We start from the raw sequence: 19,578 nt of genomic DNA, 5'->3' as shown, positions 1-19,578 counted from the left end.
TGTGGCAGAGTAGTGTGGCGCGGCGGGGCGGAGCAGAGCAAGGCGCGCGGGGCAGAGCAGAGCTTCTGCTCGCCGGTGTCGGCCCTGTCTGTGCGCTGTGCGCTTCTTTGCTCTGCTCCGCCCCTCTCTGCTATGTCTGCGCCGCCGTGGAATTCGCCCACTACAGGGCGCGCGCCGATTCCACCAGCGAGGAGGTTCCTCGCGATGTTGTCAAGCACCTCTGCCCTTCACCCTGGCCTACCCTCCTCTGAAATCGACCACCCGGCCGCCCACCTCTGCTCCACCGCCGCCGCCCGTCTCCGGTGAGAGCACTCCTCCCGGCCTCCTCCTCGTCGACTGGCCCGTAAGGTCGTCGCGCGCCGCCGGGATCCAGGGGGCCGGGGGCCGCCACCTCGCGCGGCCAGGATCCAGGGGGCCGGGGGCCGCAGCCTCACGCCGCCAGGTGGACCGAGCCCTTCCGTCTTGGTGGCCGCCGCCGGAGGTAGGGCGTCGCCGCGGGGACCTAGTGCGCCGCCGCGGGGACCTAGTGCGCCGCCCCGCGCGAGAGAGAGAGAGATAGAGAGAGGGTCGGGCGGCGGGTTTTGGCGAGAGGGACGCCTATGTGGATGCGCTGACGTGGACAAAGAGGCTGACGTGGACGGGCGACTTGGTCAAAACCAGGGAGAAATGGGGAAAACCAGGTGGGGGGGTCATGTACCTGGTTTTGATACTTCAGGGACCATCCATTCCTGGTTTCGTAGTTGAGGGGGGTAATCCTGATTCGTTAACAAGTTTGGGGGGGGTAAAAATGGACTTATTTCTAGAAATTAATAAAACTCCTCAATGAAGCTCATGCACTGTTTTTTTAGCGAATTTAGCGTCGATATTTGCTTTGTCCGATTTCAATGATTTTAAATCCTGCTCATAACTCAATAAATGCATTAGCTCCTTAATTGTGTGTCATTATCATCAAAACTCATTTAGGGGGCCAAATGCACTTACATATGGGCACCCACTATGTCATTTTGGCATTACTTCTGATGCTCACTGTGTTGTTGCTGACTTGGAAGAATGGCTTCGGGAGCGATCTGGTCGAGCTAATGAGGCATAATTTGCTCCGAGCTCAACAACGCATGAAGAATATAAGCCGACAAGCACAGAAAAGAATGTAACTTTGAAGTGGGCGATTGGGTTTATCTGAAACTGCAACCATACGCTCAACTGTCACTAGCCCATCGCTCAAACCATAAGCTGAGTTACAAGTAATTTGGACCATTCTTGGTGTTGCAACGTGTTGGTCCCGGGGCTTACAAACTTCAGTTACCACCTGATAGTCACATTCATCCTGTGATTCATGTCTCGCAGCTTAAAAAGGCCCTACCTCCCAACAGCATGGTAAGCTATGTTAACATCTACGCTTTAATTTATTTGTTCTAAATCAAGTTCCTCTGATTTTGTTCGTTATAGAAGATATGTTAACATCTACGCTTTAATTTTGACCATGTCAACCGATTATGGCCTTTTGATACGAACTAGACAAATAGAATAGTGCGATAATATTACAATGTTTGTTCGAGGTCACACTTAGATGTCCCCAGTAATGCTTGAAAAGAGTACTAGTAAGTAGCAACAGGATAAACTGGCGCCCCGACAGATGACATGGCATTCTGACAAGTTCCATAAGTAATTAAAGGTCTATTCAGCTGAGGAACACAAAGAGCAAACACAGCATAAGCCATAATTTAGTCGGAGGCCACCACAGCATGGCTGGCACACACCATCGTCCTGTCTGAGCTCCTGAACTTCAAGAATAACAAATGATAGAAATGTAATGAGCAGAGAATGTTTTAGAGGGCGTAGTAAGATGACTATAACTGAAGGACCAAATACACAGAACTAAGGTGCATACAACTTCTAGGGGTAAGAAACTTTGCATACATCATGCTTTTACCTATCTTAACCCACATCAAAATAAATATGGGAACTCTTAAAACCTACTGTACATATTTGCCATTGAAGTCTACTGAAGTACTGATGAACACACAAAATAGTATCCAAAAGAACTTACCTCACCAAAATTCCCAGTTGTTCGTGGCCTCTTTAAATCATTTCCTGGATGGGCAGTATCCTGCTGAGACTCCTCAAACCTCAAGTAGTTCATGCCTGCCAAATAAAGATACCAAACTCTTATGACTGATGGCAACATTTGAGTATCTTGCCACAGATAGTAGCAGATGTAATAATAAAAAATTTCTGGGGCTAGACTCATTCGAATCAATTAGAACTGCAGTTAGAATACATAGTTTAATTTGATCAGTGGAAAACAAAATGTGTGTTCACCTTGGTTGGATGTATGTTTACATCGATTTGCTAGTTCTCTCAAGCGTTCAGGTATATATTTATAAGCTAGCACCTCTATGAGTGGAAAAACTGCAGATAAGCGAGACAGTATCAGCAACAATCCACAACTGCAGCTTGTTTTAAACAGCAGAAATCTTGATATTAGCTCCTTTGGAACTATTTGAAGATATACAACAACATTAATTACCTGAATAATCATGACATTTCGCCTGACTTGAAGAAGGCAGCCTGCACAAACCCAGTAGTGCAGGTCTGAGTATAAAAATAAGAAGCAGGGAAAACAGCAAGAGAGTTTGAATTACAGTGCATGTTGTACCTCTTCTTCATCTGAAGATAAAACTGGGCAAGATCGGTTAGTTGTTTGTGGCCAATGTTCTTCACCTTCCACGAAAGCTAGCAAGATGAGGTCATAAAGCCAGCAAGTCAGACGGTTGATACTGGAATGCCGAGCAGTGCAAGTGACATTATGCTGGAAGATGCTCTTGCCCCCGTGTGGTGCGCACAGCCGCACATACTTACCTAGACGTGATGGGCATTACATCGTACAGGTCGCTCCGGCAGCGTGGGTAACGCATCCTTTCCTTGAGATCGGGCGCCTTGTAGGCCATTTCCTCAACCATCTCCGCTGCCTTGTTGCAGACAAGTTTCCAGTTCAGGGAGCTCCTGAAGCTGGAGTAACACTTGAAGGTAAGTATGCTGCGGCACATATCGATATCGATTGATCACATTACATAGATGAAGCATTACGATACGAGAGATGGTACCTGAGTTGAGCTATGCGCAGGAAGAGGGCATCGGCAACGATGGAGGCGAAGCAGGGGTAAGTGTTGAGCTTAGGATGCCCGTAAATCCTACCGAACCAGTCGCGGAAAAGGCCTCCCTCCCTGATGCGGCCTTCAGAGAAGCCGCTGATGGCCTTGAGGTATTGGAGAAACTGTGCGAGGAGTTCGGCCTCATTGCTCGAGTCATTGATGGTCGCGAAGGAGCGGACATACTGATACGCCTCCTGCAATTTGCCGGCTTTGACCTGCGCCACCAGGTCCTCCACGTGGAAGATCACACCCAACCATTCTTTTGCCCTGCGATGTTAATCAAAAAGCAGACGATCAGTGACACCAACGGGCGAATCAAGCAAAAACAAAGAGATTTTTTTTCTGATGTAAGAAAAACAAGAGAGTTTTGATGCCCCTTCGGCCGTTCCAGAGAGAGAGAGAGAGAGAGAGAGTTTCCATGGGGGCATACACGCCGTAGATCTTATCGCAGCAGTATTCCCAGCGGAGGAACGCGAGGAGCCGCCGGAATCGGAAGCGCGCCGTGCAGGGGTAGTCGTCCGTCCTCCAACAGCATGACCGCCCCATCCTCGCTGGAGGCCGCGGCCGCCGCAGGCACGAGCACGACTTCACCGCGGGACTCCGCCGCGCGCAAGCCTTGGCCTGGGGCCGCCGCCGCACGCACGTCCTCACCGGAGCTCGCCATCTATCTGAGAAAGATGGCGCAGCGCCGCAGCCTGTGTTTCGTGCGTGGGTTGGATACTTGGATGTGAAGGGTTTGTAGGAGATGACCGGCAGGGGTGGGTGGGGGTCAGAATAATTGCGGAGCAGAGGGTGAGGCGAGATCGGAAGTGGGAGGTGGTGCGAGCTGGAACTGGAAGACAACAGGCGGGGCGGGGCGAGGGGCCGAGGGCGCGGCCCTGCGGGGCGAGATGGCCGTTCGCGCCAATGGAGCAGGTGCGCCGCATGCGCTATGGATTTTCGAGTAGTAAAATCGCAGCAATCTTTCGAAAAAAGTCGCACCAACACCAACAGCTCACCGAACTGATTTAAATAATTCACTTTAATTTATTTGTTGTAAATCAAGTTCCTCTGATTTTGTTCGTATTTTTATAGAAGATATGTTAACATGTACGCTTTAATTTTGACTATGGCAACCGATCATGGCCTTTAGCGGCTGAGTTCGTATCAAGGTGTGTTTAGTTCGCCAATTTTTTTTTTGGGTTTGGTAACTGTAGTACTTTTGTTTTTATTTAGTAATTAGTGTACAATCATAGACTAATTAGGCTCAAAAGATTCAGCTCATCATTTACAGCTAAACTATATAATTGGTTATTTTTAATTACATTTAATGCTCTATCCAAAAATTTGATGTGAATCTTGAAAATTTTTGGGAGGGCCTCACCAATTTGTTGAACATATGTGTACGCCAAATCCTGCTAGTGTTGCTGTTCAACAATCCGCATTTGAGTATTTTTTTAGGGGGAAACTCCACACTAATCCATAGAAGAGTACTGATTACAGACGCCCGTAGGCGGATCGATGAGCCAGACACGCCGCCCAAGTGAATTATGGATAGCACTCCTTGCTAGACTATGCGCGTCGTGGTTGGACTCCCGACGTTCGTGGACGAACTCAGCCTTCAGGAACTGTTCTGAAGTCGCCCTAATCTCTTTGGTTATTTGGCCATACTGCCCCTTTGACTCCTCCTGGATGCTGCGAATTGCATTGGCGCAATCACTCGCCACTCGGATCTTTTGGAGTAGGAGTTCACTTGCAAGTGCCAAACCCTCTCTACATGCCATTGCTTCCAGAGTTTCTGGGTCCAAAATCCCTGAGAAGGTCACCGCTGACGCTCCGAGGAAGAGACCTGTACTATCCCGTGCCACTGCTGCTAAGCCAAACTCGAATTCTTGGAAGTGGCGGCGTCAACATTTATCTTTGTCAGACCCGAGGGAGGGGGGAATCCACTTGGGATGTTGGTCCCGCCTCACCTGCGTTGTTTTCTGAAGTGGCTTCACAAGACCAAGCTCGGCAATAAACCGACTCACAAAACAATGTGTTGACAGCAGACTCTGAAAATTCTGCTCATGGATAGCCTTCCGCCTTTCATACCAAATGGCCCACAATGTTACGACCACTCTGACCAGGTCATCCTGGGGCAAAGACGAGCACACTGTTGCTAACCATGCTCGTGCATTATGTTCTTGCAAACCTCCAATGAACTCTGCATTATCTTCCTTCTCGAGGGCCCAAACACACCTCGCCATGTTGCAATCTAGCAGAACATGCTTCCAGGAGTCCTCAGCACCGCAAAGCGCACAAATGTTGCTCGGTGCCATTTTCCTATGGTGTAGGAGATCTCCCGGTGGTAGTGTTTGCCGGGCTAGCCTCCATAGGAACACTCTGATCTTGGACGGAACTTGAACATGCCAAAGCGACGTCAATTCTTTCTCCTCTGCTCTGAAATCAGATTTGCCGGGTCGGCCATCCAGCCACGCTGTTGTCCTTTCCCGATTCAAAACGAGCATGCGATATGCCGATTTAACTGAGAAGATCCCCTTCTTCTCATAATACCATGCCCAGACGTCATCTTGTCTTCTGATACTCAAATGAATGCTACAGATTACCTCGGCATCAATGGGGTTAAAGAAGCGGGTAACCTTCTGCCGGTCCCAGCTTGCCGTCGTTGGATCAATAAGCTCACTCACTAGCTGTGGAGGATCGGCTGCAACAGGAGACAGAGGCCTGAGTAGACCGTCCCTGGGTAGCCAATTGGTTGACCAAATCTTAGTGGATTCACCCGTGCCGATCCTTCGGATAATGCCTTGTGCCAGCACCTCTTTTCCATCGATAATCGCACGCTAAATTTTGGACGGCCGTGCGCCCAAAGTGGCCTCCAGAAACTCCCCATTAGGGTAATATATTGACTTGAGGATGCGAGCGCTGAGAGACTCCGGTTCCTGCAGTAATCTCCATGCTTGACGAGATCCGCATTTGAGTAATTGAAAGCTCTTGTTCTATAAAAAAAAAAGAGGCTCCCTTGGCAGGCCTTGTTGAACGAGGTTCCGGCAATCGGCCCAGAAAACAAGCCCAGTTGGCGCCCTCCAAACTGGCCCATATAAACTTAGGCCCGAACTGCTCGGTTGTGCTCGATCAACTAGGCCGGCAGGCGGGAGTGGGACTGTGGGAGCGCCGGAACTCAAGATGGCAACGGGTAGAAAAAACCCGCAAATCCGCGGACACCGAACCCGTTGGGCGCGGATTCGGGTTTGGGTTCGTACCCGCGGGCGCGGGCGCGGGTACGAATTCAAACCCGACGGGTATTTGCTAATGGATTTCAAAATTTAATACCCGAACCCGCAAACCCGCATACCCGCTGATATGTGGGTCCAAATACATGAATATATATAAGATTTTCTAGGGTTTCCAGGCTCCCAGTGACCCAGTCCCAGCCGCGGAGCCGCCACTCACGGACTCACCCACCCCGGTCCCCGAGTCCCCGACTCGGCGACTCCCAGTGACCCAGTCCCAGGCTTGCAGCCGCAACCGCAAACCCCAGCGCCCCCTCGGGCTCTCCGCGCTCGGCGCCTCGGCCTCCAGGGCCGCCGGCTCCCCTCCGGCCGCCGCTCTCCCCTCCGGTCGGCGTCTCCCTTTCCGGCTGGCGCTCTCCCTGGCGGGCTCGGCGGCCAGCAGAGCTGCAGATCCACTCCGGTCGGCGTCTCCCCCTCCGGCCACCGCTCTCCCTGGCGGGCTCGGCGTCTCGGCGGCCAGCAGCTCCCCTTCGACTCGGCGTCTCCCCGGCCAGCAGATCCCCTCGGGTCGGCGGCCAGCAGAGCTGCAGATCCCCTCCGGTCGGCGTCTCCCCCTCCGGCCACCGCTCCAGGCCCCTCCGGTATGCACTCCCCACCCGGGCGGCGCTTGATCTATTCGTATATGCTTGATCTATTCGTATATGCTTGATCTATTCGTATGCCAATACAAGATCTACTCTCAGATCATGCCAATACTTGATCTATTCCTTTTGCTGAGTCTGGTTGTTACTGATCTGCTATGCGATGCCCTTCATGTTCATCAGCGCCGAACTAGCATTGATAGATCCTGTTCGTTTAGGTTTTGATGGCTTTGATTCCTTTGGAAGTTTTTACATATATATCGGAATCATGAAATGGCTTGCAGATTCAGTAATGCAAAGGTAGGGTGTGCTTATTTGTCTGCTCGGCGCTATCTCTGCGCATGCGGGATCGCGTGGAGTAGCACAAACAGCTCTCTGTAGGGTGTGCTTTATGTGCTCATTAATCTGCTTTCAAATTGTAAATTGGAAGTGTAGCGTGACTAATTTTATACTTGTATACCGCATTGCTAGAGAATTTTGTAGCTGTGTTATCAATTTTGTTTACTCCATCTGACTGCTCTTGTATATGCTTGATCTATTCGTATTGGCATGATCTGAACATGTTAATTATTCTCCAGTTGCAATGACTAGTACACCTAGTAGCTCCCAAGTTCCAGGCTCCCAAGCATCAGCTGCTGTAGCAGCTGCAACTAATACAACAGAAGAAAATGTTGTGCACATTTCAGATGGAGAGGAACAAGCTGCTGGTCCTGGTAAAAAGAGGAAGCAATATTCTAAAGTGTGGAATGACTTCACCCAAGTGTGTGTTGATGGAAAATGGAAGGCCAAATGCAAGCATTGTGGCAAGAATCTTTCAGCCGTCTCAAGGAATGGTACTATACTAATCTGTATTTGCATAACTGTGTTGTATTTTTCATATAAGAACTATAAACTGCAGCTACTAATGTTTGTGAAACGTTATTGTAGATGATGGTGATAGGGCCAATAGCTTCTGGTCATGCCTTGAAGACATTCAAGAAGAAATGAAGGCAGATTCTTGCATCACTAGTGCTGATTCCGACTGATGAGTTCCACTATTTGCTTGGTTCAACTGAACAATTTATGTAATAATGGTGTTGATCAATGACTCTTGGATTTTTGTATGCTTCTATTTGTTTGCTGGCTTTGATTTAAGATGGATGGATGTATCATGGATTCATGGACCAGACTATTTATTTGTTGGCTTAGATGTATCAGACTATTTATTTGCTGGCTTGAATTTACTTGGTTGCTATATATTAGTTTTTGCTTTCTGTTAAAACTGAATTATATGTTTGATTTTTAAAATTTTGCGGGTACATGGGCATGCCCGCGGGTAGGCGGGTATCCGCGGATAGCGGGTACAGGTACCATTTTATACCCGCAGCGGGTTGCGGGCGCGGATGCGGGTGAGGATTTGGGTTTGCGGGTGCGGATCTGTGAAGTTAGTATCCGCGCGGATTTTATCCGTTGCCATCTTGAGCCGGAACTAGTAGAGCAGGGCAGCGCAGGCAGCCGTCGGCGGCGGCCAGGGTGTGTTCGGGTGGAGCCCGGAGCCGGCCAGTGGGCGGCGAGGGTAGTCGCACGCGGCGGCGTCCGGACGTCCGTGGAGGCGCGGGAGCGCGTAAGGGGTGCAGCTAGCAGCTTCCAGAAGCGAGGTGACCCCCCGAATTCCCCATTGTTTGCCCATGATTCCATGAATCTCCTTTCACAAATGGGTAGCGCTGCAGTGGTTTGAATCATAATCGTGCCCGATATTCCTTCGACCCTGATATTTCACCGTCGTTTTTTCCTTTTTTTTTTGGATTTTGAAAGGAAATTCCACGTTCGGTTTGACCTTCGACATCCCAGTTCCCACCCCCACCGCCGGCGATGGCGGCGAAGGTGCGGTTCGGCCTCCTGGTGGCGATGTTCCAGGCCATGTCGGGCGACAAGAGGTCGGCGAAGAAGCGCACCCGCCTCCGCGCTTTCCTCGACCGGGCCTACGTCTCCAGCGGCGGTAGGGACGACTACTTCAGCGCGCTGCGCCTCGTCCTTCCGGGGCTCGACCGCGAGCGCGGCACCTACGGGCTTAAGGAAGCCGCCCTCGCCGCCGTGCTTGTCGACGCCCTGGGCATCGCCAAGGACTCCCCCGACGCCGTCCGGCTCATCAACTGGCGCCGCGGCGGGGGTGGACGCAACGCCGGCAACTTCGCGCTTGTCGCAGCTGAGGTACATTAGCACTGCAGCGGCACTTCCAGACCTTCGCTTCCCAATTTCACATTCTCTCTAACTGAGCTGTGCTACCTCGCCCTTGTCTGATGGCAATGCGAAATCTGTTCAATTGCTAGTAGTTTGCATATTAATAATGTCTGTTTAGGTTTAACTCAGTTGTGTGTATGAATTGGGCGATCAGCTTATGCTCTAGCCGCTGAATATTAGTATCAGGTTTGCTCTTCGGATTGTATTTCTCTCTGGGTCGATGCATCGAGCAATCAATGTTTTTTGGTACACACCATGTGTCAATAATGTTCTCCTGCTTAAAAATTGTGGAATCTGTCTTGATCTTTATTTGGTTTCATCTGGTTGGATGGGGTGTAGTTTGGATTGAAAAGTTTGGTTCAGTTCAGAACGAATATAGCTAGATTTCTCGATTAAAGTGCCATCTTAGTCATTGTGGTTTGTGAGCAGCTACCTTGCCTAAGTTATGTATTGGTTGCTACCTAGGTCTTGCAGCGGAGGCAAGGTATAACGTCTGGTGGATTGACAATAAAAGAGGTCAATGATGCACTTGATCGTTTAGCTGCAACTGAGAACAGGTAGCTAATGCAGCTATTTACATTTGTGTATGCCACAAATGTCCGGGGAGTTTTTTTTTCCAAAAAAACTTTCACTGTCCTTTTGAATAAGAAATGTCAAGAGTTTTCTTTCCCATCCTTGGTAGGTCTGAGAAGGCCGCAATTCTTTCTAGTCTGATCAAGAAAACCAATGCCCTTGAAATGAAGTGGCTTCTGATGATTATTCTTAAAGGTGTGATATCTCTGCCCATCTCTTATTTGGTGAGATTTCCTATGTTTTTGCTGCAATCCTGCAGTATTTTGCATTGCCTTTGATGTTTGGCTTTTTGTAGATTTGAAGTTGGGGATAAGTGAGAAGAGCATATTTGATGAATTTCATCCTGATGCCCAAGACTTGTTCAATGTCACTTGTGACTTGAAATTCGTCTGTGAGAAGCTCAATGATCGAAGCCAAAGGCATAAACGTCAGGTGATGGTGCTGGATTTGTTTTATTGGACCCTTTCCTTCCATGACTTAATCTTAGTGTGCAACATGCCAACATCATAGCCCCTGAAAAATGTTATTTTGTCAAAAAAAATTCTCACCCACTGTTTTGCATGTGCATGTTCTGTTGGATTGGGTGAGCATTTGGATTATATAGACATGTACCACTTAAAAAAGCAATGGTCTTATGACTTCTGTTGTTCTGCTGTATTGCAGTTGTAGTACTTATAGATACGATTTATTTATTTATTTATTTATTGGGGTTCCAAATTTATTGTTGCATGACACCCTTTATCTGTACGACCAGGATATAGAAGTTGGGAAGGCTGTGAGGCCTCAGCTAGCTATGCGAGTCCGTGATGCTTCAGCTGCTTGGAAGAAGGTCTTCCCCCAACGTTCCTTTGCCCTTTTCTTCTTCGATCTACTATTATTACTGCATAAGTTGTAGCCATTTGTAAGTGAAAACCTTCTTTATACTTCTTGTAAATAACTGGAATTTTCTTGGTCATCATACCACTCCCTTTGTCCAGCTTCATGGAAAACAAGTGGTTGCTGAGTGCAAATTCGATGGTGACCGTATTCAAATTCACAAAAATGGGGAAGAGATTCATTTCTTCTCTAGGTAATCAAATTGGTTGCTATTTACTTCCTGAATATTCGTCTTGAACTTATTGGTTCTTTTTGTTAGTTTTAATTCCTTGTTCATCAGTCCAGACAGCAGCTTCTTGCTTGACTAACTTTACGTGTGCATATCAGGAGCTTTCTTGATCACTCTGAATATGCACCTGGGATGTCAACGATTATTAAGGAAAATATCCTGGTCGACAGGTATCATTACTGTTTTCTAAAACAAAAAAAATCACAAATAGTTTACTTCTAGGCCGATTTACTTGATCACAACATTAAGCAGTATCCTAGCATTGTTTTCCCCCCTGTAAATTACTGTTATGCATTATAAGATTTGTCCAGACTTTGCATGGAAGAATATCCATCTTGCACTGTTTTGTGTGTCAAAGCCAAAACTTGAACTAAAGGAATGCTTATTACGTTTACTTCAACATAAGACTAATCATGGGGTTTTATTTCACAAAGTATCCTGGTTTCTACATTAGAAGCTTCTTTTAGGATTTCAGTTGGTCCTTTTAGGTCCTTTCACAGTGCAAATTTCCTGGTAACTCATGCTAGTTCGTATGCTAATTGGTTTTAATAACCAGGTGTATATTGGATGGAGAAATGCTTGTCTGGGACACTTTGCTTAACCGTTTTGCTGAATTTGGTTCAAACCAGGAAATAGGTATTCTATATTCCATTGAAAATCAGGAAAAAAAAACAGTTACTGATGGACTATGTATAAAAGCCCCCACCCCTCCCACTATAACACCTGGGTTTTATGGTAGGGTTGGCTAGGTGGGGCGCGCTAACATGGTACCAGAGCCAAAGGTCCCGGATTCGAACCCGCCTGGCCACGCATTTCTGCTGCGCGATTTCCCCTGCGCCTCTCGTGTGCTGAGACCTGCTGCGGGCTACGCCGGGCACTAGACCTGCTGCGGGCTACGCCGGGCACTAGACCTGCTGCGGGCTACGCCAGGCTCGCACGCCGTAGAGGGAATGATGGACTATGGATAAAAGCCCCCACCCCTCTCACTATAACACCTGGGTTTTATGGTAGGCTTGGCTAGGTGGGGCGCACTAACAGTTATTTCTCCTCAATGTTTTTATAGTGGATTAATGTAATTCTATTTTTGCAGCTAAGGCCGCAAGGGAGGGGCTGGAGACTGATCGACAGGTTATTTTCACGATACTTTTTCACTTGTTTTTGTTTTGGTTTTAGAGTGATCCTTCCACAAAATTTTCTACCTAACTGAATTTTCTCTTTTTTTCTGTGCTTGCAGTTGTGCTGTATCCTTCATATCTTGTACTTATTGAATTCTTAATTTATGTCGTATTATTTATAACTCTTCAGTTTTTTTAAGGAAAACTTACACCTGCATGTCGGACAATGTGATCCGATTGTCTGGATACTCTAGTTGTATTCATGTCAGTATATGGCTATCAGGAAATGAATCCTAGCATATGTTGTCCTAGGTTAGCACTTCATTTCAAATTTACATATTTATTTCCTTTTCCTGTTTATCATGTTTTGCTTGACACTAGCAATGTATAGATGTTGCTTTCGACATCCTTTATGCTGGAGATACCAGTGTTATCCACCAAAGCTTGACAGAGCGGCAAGAAATTCTACAGAAGGTTGTGAAACCTTTAAAGGGTCATCTCGAGATTTTGATCCCAACAAGTGGTCTAAATGTCCATCGCCCTTCAGGTAGCTGATGACTATTTTACGGTTTGTATGTTTGTTTTCTGATGAATGCGTTTGAGCTCACCCACTTACAAAATAGATTACAACTTACAATGGATTCCAATAGCTCGATCTAGCATGTTGACAGAACTTATTTTGCTGCGTCTTTAATTTTCTTCAGAAGAGTCACCTGTTATGTTCTATTTAATTTTCTGATGAATGCGTTTGAGCTCACCCACTTACAAAATAGATTACAACTTACAATGGATTCCAATAGCTTGATCTAGCATGTTGACAGAACTTATTTTGCTGCGTCTTTAATTTTCTTCAGAAGAGTCGCCTGTTATGTTCTATTATGTTGTTATTCACTTGACCTCCCATTAGTAGCTGACACTAAGTATACTTGCAATCTGTAGATGAACCGTGCTGGTCCATTATTGCAAATAATCTTGAAGATGTTGAGAAATTCTTCAAAGATACTATCGATAACAGGTATTTCCCACCTCCTTTGTAGGCAATAATCGGGTCAGCAACTTTTGCAGTAAAAAGAAAAATCTTTTAGGTTTGATCTTGTGGCTGTTCGATTGATTAATTGTGGTTAGAGAGGAGGGCATTATACTGAAGGACCTTGATTCCAAATGGGAGCCTGGTGATCGAAATGGAAAGTGGCTTAAACTAAAGCCTGATTATATACACGCTGGTGCTGATCTTGATGTCATTATTATAGGTAAGCAGCTTTCTCTGTACGTGAAGAATAAACAATAAAATATTAGCAACTTGTGAGTGAATACATTAAATGAATTTGAGGGTATGTTTACCCCTTTGTTGTTAGGAGGATACTATGGATCTGGACGTCGAGGAGGAGAGGTGTGATATACATCCTTATTTTGAAATACACATATTCTATGGCTTATCTTTCTAGTCTTGGATGTAAATATCATAATGTTTTGCTGGTGCATAGTCTTGTACTGGTCCTATATAATCATCAAAGAACAAAGAAAAACATTTTATTTACTGTCAAGACTCAGCTGCTCTTAGCTTTGTTTGTTTCAAGTAAAATGCTGTTAAAAAGTTGACCATTATATTCTTAACCGATTTATAGGTTGCACAGTTTTTAGTTGGCCTTGCAGTGCCTTCAGATGATAACAGTTATCCCAAAAGGTAAGCAGAGGTTCTCTACCCATTATCTATACCCCGTAGAGAGACAATTGTAGGTGAAGATCATAGTAAAAGGTGAGATGTGGTTAATAATTTGGCTCTACTCAATTTCAGCTAAGATTTGCTGATAGGCATGCATGAATACCTTTCATGTTGTTCACTATTACATATTCTGCATTTCTGCTAGTAGTTGTATGCATTTCCTACCTGTATTTGGCAAGAAATGGAAAATTCATGTTCGTAGTAATTATTAGATGTGATGTTCTTACCACTGTACATTTCTAATTAGGTTTTATTGGTCAGAATTTGTTTCATCATTCTATGATGTTTCTTACTTGTTTTCTATCGTGTACACTTTTCAAGATTTCTTTCCTTTTGCCGGGTTGGCACTGGCCTCTCTGATGAAGAGCGTGATGCTCTTGTCACCAAACTGAAGCCTTATTTCAGGTAACTTTGTTTCTTCTGCTGCATACTTATTGTTTGGTTTTTTTGTGTCAATGTCTCTTCAACGCTCATGGGCAAATCTATTACTCTTAGGCTCTAAATTGCCTTCTCGTTCTCTCATATTGTGGTATTTTGACTCAGGAAAAATGAGTTCCCCAGAAAACCACCCAAATTTTATGAAGTTACAAATAACTCAAAGGAGAGGCCAGATGTTTAGATAGAGAGCCCTGATAAGTAAGCTCTGTTTAATTATTTGAGTTCTTGCTAAACCATTTTCACAGATACAGGAAGCACATGATATGCTAAATCACTAATTGCATTTGCAGGTCAGTCATAATATCTGTAACAAGTGACATTCGTACAATCAAGTCCGAGGTATTTGAAAAAATCAAACAGTTAGTACTGCAATTCAGTCTGTAACAGCATTATGCTTGGGACTGATTTTTCTTGTGCGGCAGCTGATGTGTTTTCTAACTGGCTCTTAACAACTTTCAATCTTTTGTAGGTATTTGCTGCTCCATACTGTTTGAGATTCCCCCGTATTCAGAGAGTGAGATATGATAAACCATGGCATGAGTGCCTTGATGTTCAGGGTAACTATTTTGCTTAAACTTAATATCGTTTGTTTGGAACCTTAATTTTTCCTTTAGTAGTTTACAATTGCTTACATCTTGATTAGCTCAAGGATGAATTCTCTATAACATGATGATCATTGCAGCATTTGTGGAGATTGTGCATTCAAGTAATGGAACAATACAAAGGGCGGCAGATGATAACAGCCTGGAGAATGATAACAAAAAACGTTCAAGAACAACAAAAAAAGGGGAGAAGAAGAAGAGTGCCTCAATTATCCCTTCACATTTAATGAAGACTGATGTATCAGGTCTCAAGGGAGAAACGCTGATATTTGCAAACATGATTTTCTGTATCCTTTCCTAGCTACACTTGTTCTACAAGACAAAGACTAGAAAACTATATATACATTTACAGAATACCGTAAAGTAGAAGGGGATTATTCCTTATCTTACTTAGATTTTGTCAACATTCCATCATCATATAATCTCGAATATTTTCATAAACTAGTTGTGGAAAATGGGGGATCTTTTTCCATGAATCTGAATGACTCTGTTACTCACTGCATAGCTGCGGAGAAGAAAGGTATTTATTTATTCAGGAGTCCTCCATTTTCTTTAGCAATAGGATATTGAAATACATGTAGGTTGAATGGTATTTGCATGTTAACTTTCAGGTATCAAGTATCAAGCAGCCATGCGTCAGGGAAGGATCATTCACTGTGACTGGATATTGGACTGTTGCAAGGAAAAACGTCCTCTTCATTTGCAACCTAAGTTTGAACTTTTTACTTAAGCCCAAATTTATTTCCTAAATTCTTTAGCAAAATAGTCTAATGCAATTGTCATTGTACAGGTATATACTTTTTCTTGCTGATTTTGCCAGGCGCAAATTTCCTGAAGAGATTGATTCATATGCTGACTATTACTACTGGGACATTGATATTGTTGACCTCAAACAGGTACCACATATCTGCAGTAGATTTATTATCTCTTCAAATACTATAATACTTCATCACATAGGACACATAACAATAACTCGAAATTGAAGATGGACCACTGTGGGGCCTGAACTAGCATAATTAAGTAACCGTGCAATCAGCCAGTTAGTGGAAGGTGCATATACTACAACAATGAACTTTGTGAATAACCTCTCACGTGACTATCTAAATCATGAGTATGGGGCATGTATGGGGCATCCCTCATGTATAAATAAACTGTACAGGAGCATGAGGGATTTTCCTCTTCTAATCTCCTCTTCCTAAATATGGTTCATATAAAATAAGTGACTGTGTTAGGTTTGCACGATAGCACCCTAAGATGGGCTGTCATGTGATGCTTTTCTGTAGCCTTCTGTTATTTGCAACTTTGCCCTGACATCCTAAATTTGTTAGTGTATTTTTTTGTCACAGGCAATTTTTGTACTTAGAAGTATGTGCTTGATAGTCTAGTAATGGAGAAGATGCTGCTGACTTTACTTGAAATATTTGGTGGTTCTTTTTTTCCTTCACAAGCATAGATTCACAATGAACCATTTTGATATTTCTTTCCATTTTTTTCGTTTATCAGATTTTCAGTAACATCGACAAAGTTGCTGATGATTCGAATATTGTCAGTCAGTACAAAAAGAAACATTGCATAGACGAGAGATTCTGCTTCTTCCAGGGTTGCTGTGTCTACTTCCATAATACACCCTTAGTGTAAGCCTCATTTACTGTGAAGTAACATTGTCTTCCATCAGGGGCGGGCCTAGGATTTAGAATTTGGGTATTCAACATTTTCAAAGAGTAAAAAAAAAATTGGCCGCCAATGTGCATTGCGCAGTTTCCAAAGCCACAGGCCGCTCACGTCTCATCGCAAGCAGTCGTCGCCTGCCGTACCATTAGAGTTTGCTGCCGTTGATCGGAAGCGGAAAAAACGCGGCTACGCGGGAAGGGGAATTGGAATCGGGATGGACAGAGAGCTGGGGACCTGTAGTCGGTGCCAGTTGGGAGTCGCGGTTGGACTTAGAGGAGGGGAAGTAGGCCATTTGAGGCCAAGAGGCAACATGAGATTGGAAAGTCTATTTTGTGATGTTAGATCATCTCCCAGATACACCCTAAAGACTATTTTAATTACGAATTTAGTATTTTTAGTGGAAAATCTCTCTCCGAAAGTTCTCTAAAACCAATCCCTCAAGGTAGCAACATCTATCCTAAATCATCTTTCTCCGTTCTCAGATCTGAAAATAAAAATCCACACCCTATCCTAAATACTTGCCATTTTAAAACCGAATCGTAGACCTTCATCCTTCAAACTCGTGAGTCACGTTTCCTAATATGTCGAAGTTCAAACAATAGGATGTCTGATTTATAGAAACTGCCGTGGGTACACGATAATATATACATGACGAAGTAATATTTAGAATGACCCTCTACGTAAGGAAATATAGAGAGTTAGAGACTAGGATATAAAAATACGTAGAAAAGTTAGAGACTAGGATTTAAGAATTCTTTTAGAGATACTTTTATTTTCTATATTTTTATACATATACATGTTGTATACTATGTATATATATTTTTTGTTCACAAAATTTTAGGTATTCAACTGAATACACATGCATCAATAGCAGGCCCGCCCCTGTCTTCCATAATGCGTATCCTTATTTGTTTTTTGCCTTTTTTTTCTCCTGGAGGAATGCGGACTACAATGTAATATCCAGTATTGCCCTGAAGAGGATGAAGCAGGATCTAACAATGCATGGTGGTCAAGTCTGCAGCAGCATTGCTTCAGCAACTCATTTGGTTCTAGTTTCGGTTTTACAGACACACAACTTTGACATCCTGTACAAGAGGTACTAATTTATTGCTTATGATATCTTTTAGATTTGTTTGTGGCTTTAGCGAGAGAATGAAGTGGAATTCATGGGACTCCATTGGTTGTTTATGCAGCTTCCCTCCTGCTGAAAGACGTTACCTACATGACAAAAGATTGCATGTTGTCAGTAATAAGTGGTTGGAAGATTCAGTGGAGAAACAAATGAAGCTGTCTGAAACTGCTTACAATCTTAAACCAGATACACTAGAAGAGCTAGAAATTGAAAGGAGGTAATGAGTGAATGTACAGATAATGATTTTTTTTTAATATTGAAATATTTTTGTTTTGGTTATTTTCAAATCCCTTACAATCTCATCATCTGTTTCTAATTTGTTTCAGCGAGGAAAATGTTCGCCCTGTGGGTCATAAGTTTGAGGAACATAAGGAGGTTGACAGAGAAAATGTCAAATATGCCCCAAGGAAAAGGAGCAGGGCAGCCAGTAGTTCAAGGGCTGCAAAAGCTGCTCCTAGACTAGTCCGGCGAACAAGGGCAAGAAAAGGAAACCAGCAAGCAAAAATAGACGATGATTTCGAATCTGAAGAAAGTGTTCCTGATAAATATCAAGGTGATCAAAATATGGACACGGACTACATTTCTAATGAGATTGGAAAAGGGATCAGCAACAAAGAGCAACGACCGTCCCAAGCTGCTTCCGGACCAGTCCCGAGAACAAGGGCTAGGAGAGGAAATCAGCATGCAAAGATAGATGGAGAATCTGAAGAAAGCGGGCCTTGTGACACAGGTAAAGAAGATCAAAAGTTGAATGTGGATTACATCTCTAAGACGGAAGCACATAACAGTGAGAAAGACCAGGGGCCACCTCCAGGTGCCCAGTTTGTCACTTTGCTGGAGCAAGAGCCTGAAGGTGTCAAATCGAACGCCATGGAGGAGAAACCAAGCAGTCCTTTCCACCAAAGAACAAGTGCTGCTGAAGTGACGAGTAGTGTACCGGGTGAGAAGATAGAACAGATGGTAGATCCGTTGCACGCAATGCTTCTGGATATGATACCAACCCTGAGCACGATAAGGTCACAAGATGCAACCAGGGTGCCCCCAACAAGAATTGAGGAGCCACCTGAGGTAGGAAGTTACACATCCAAAAATCCTGATATTCCGGTGCCAGATGCAGGAACCTCCGCGGTTCCAGCGCCAGACCCAAAAGCAGCTCCTCCAAAGAAGAAAAAGGTCAGTTACAAAGATGTTGCTAGTGAGCTTCTGAAAGATTGGTGACTCAGCTTTGTCAGCTGGGTTTAACCTGTAATGTTGAACGCCTCTTACCATTGTGGTAACTATGTTGTAATTAGGATAAATGCATGTAAATATGCCTGTTCGTAGCACCACTTTGGGTGTTCGTCCTGCAGGCCTGCTCTCTCGTACTAGTTCGTATTTTGGCTGTTGAGAACAGGGGCTGTCGCGGTCGAGCCTAGCAGCACTGATGGTGAATTTGACCATTATGCTTGCAAAATGCAGGGATTTTACAAGAATTTTTGTAGGGAAAAACTCACGTTAAATGGAAGCATATGCTCTGCTCTGCCACTAGTTTTGGGTGTTGCGGCCGTTATCTGTCACGTAGGGCAGGTAGCTGCCAGGTTACCTGAAGGTGTTGCTTGTGCACGGTGCAGGGCATGAGGAACCACTTCCGGTTCCGGCATGAGAATGTGATCGGTGCAGACAAACCAAGAAGCAGAGGTTTCAGGCTTCGGCATTCTGCTCTGACGGCGCTGGTGAGCTGAAGGCAGGTTGGTTTGGTTGCCGCTGCCATTGGCGTGTTGGCGTCGCCGATCATGTTGGCGCCACCAGCAGATGATCGCCGCCCTGGCGCCTGCCTTCCTCAGGATTGGAAAGCACGGCTGGTGGATGTGCCAGCGCGACGGGGAGTCGCTGTACCCGTTCTCCGGCCGTGCCGGACGGCGTTGGGTCACCACAAAACCGACGTGACGTGGGACGGGCAGAATGCAGATGATAGTGCTGGTTGGTGAGAAGCTGGGGAGGTGCGTCGACCGGAG

The 19,578-nt window shown here is 45.1% G+C and overlaps 2 protein-coding genes and 1 pseudogene across 3 annotated transcripts; 2 read left to right on the top strand and 1 right to left on the bottom strand.

Annotated features, from left to right (window-relative positions):
• Positions 1–1,472: 1,472 nt before the first annotated feature.
• LOC120683856 lies at positions 1,473–4,039 on the bottom strand. Its single transcript, XM_039965956.1, has 8 exons — positions 3,583–4,039; positions 3,105–3,419; positions 2,860–3,009; positions 2,657–2,733; positions 2,528–2,568; positions 2,320–2,409; positions 2,048–2,142; positions 1,473–1,781 (listed from the first exon to the last, which is right to left on the bottom strand). The coding sequence occupies exons 1-4, from the start codon at positions 3,696–3,698 to the stop codon at positions 2,718–2,720; spliced, it is 597 nt and encodes a 198-aa protein (XP_039821890.1). The 5' UTR covers positions 3,699–4,039; the 3' UTR covers positions 1,473–1,781; positions 2,048–2,142; positions 2,320–2,409; positions 2,528–2,568; positions 2,657–2,717.
• A 3,549-nt stretch (positions 4,040–7,588) lies between these two features.
• LOC120681310 lies at positions 7,589–8,241 on the top strand. Its single transcript, XM_039962817.1, has 2 exons — positions 7,589–7,838; positions 7,933–8,241. Exons 1-2 carry the CDS (start codon positions 7,589–7,591, stop codon positions 8,028–8,030), a joined length of 348 nt encoding a protein of 115 aa, XP_039818751.1. The 3' UTR covers positions 8,031–8,241.
• A 230-nt stretch (positions 8,242–8,471) lies between these two features.
• Positions 8,472–19,056, top strand: LOC120681504 (annotated as a pseudogene). The gene is made up of 28 exons (XR_005677897.1): positions 8,472–8,642; positions 8,800–9,195; positions 9,691–9,782; positions 9,908–9,993; positions 10,094–10,230; positions 10,553–10,627; positions 10,776–10,867; positions 11,002–11,073; positions 11,460–11,539; positions 11,994–12,031; positions 12,138–12,144; positions 12,410–12,565; positions 12,958–13,033; positions 13,144–13,268; positions 13,374–13,408; positions 13,644–13,702; positions 14,063–14,146; positions 14,285–14,377; positions 14,470–14,518; positions 14,649–14,736; positions 14,862–15,068; positions 15,176–15,301; positions 15,393–15,492; positions 15,572–15,677; positions 16,285–16,415; positions 17,390–17,548; positions 17,646–17,801; positions 17,911–19,056. The product of XR_005677897.1 is annotated as a putative DNA ligase 4 (transcript).
• The last annotated feature ends 522 nt before the right edge of the window (positions 19,057–19,578 follow it).

The sequence above is a fragment of the Panicum virgatum genome, chromosome 7N, assembly GCF_016808335.1.
Source record: "Panicum virgatum strain AP13 chromosome 7N, P.virgatum_v5, whole genome shotgun sequence".
NCBI lineage: Eukaryota > Viridiplantae > Streptophyta > Magnoliopsida > Poales > Poaceae > Panicum > Panicum virgatum.
The sequence above is the reverse complement of the archived record's forward strand: the minus strand, read 5'-3'. Positions and strand labels throughout refer to the sequence as shown.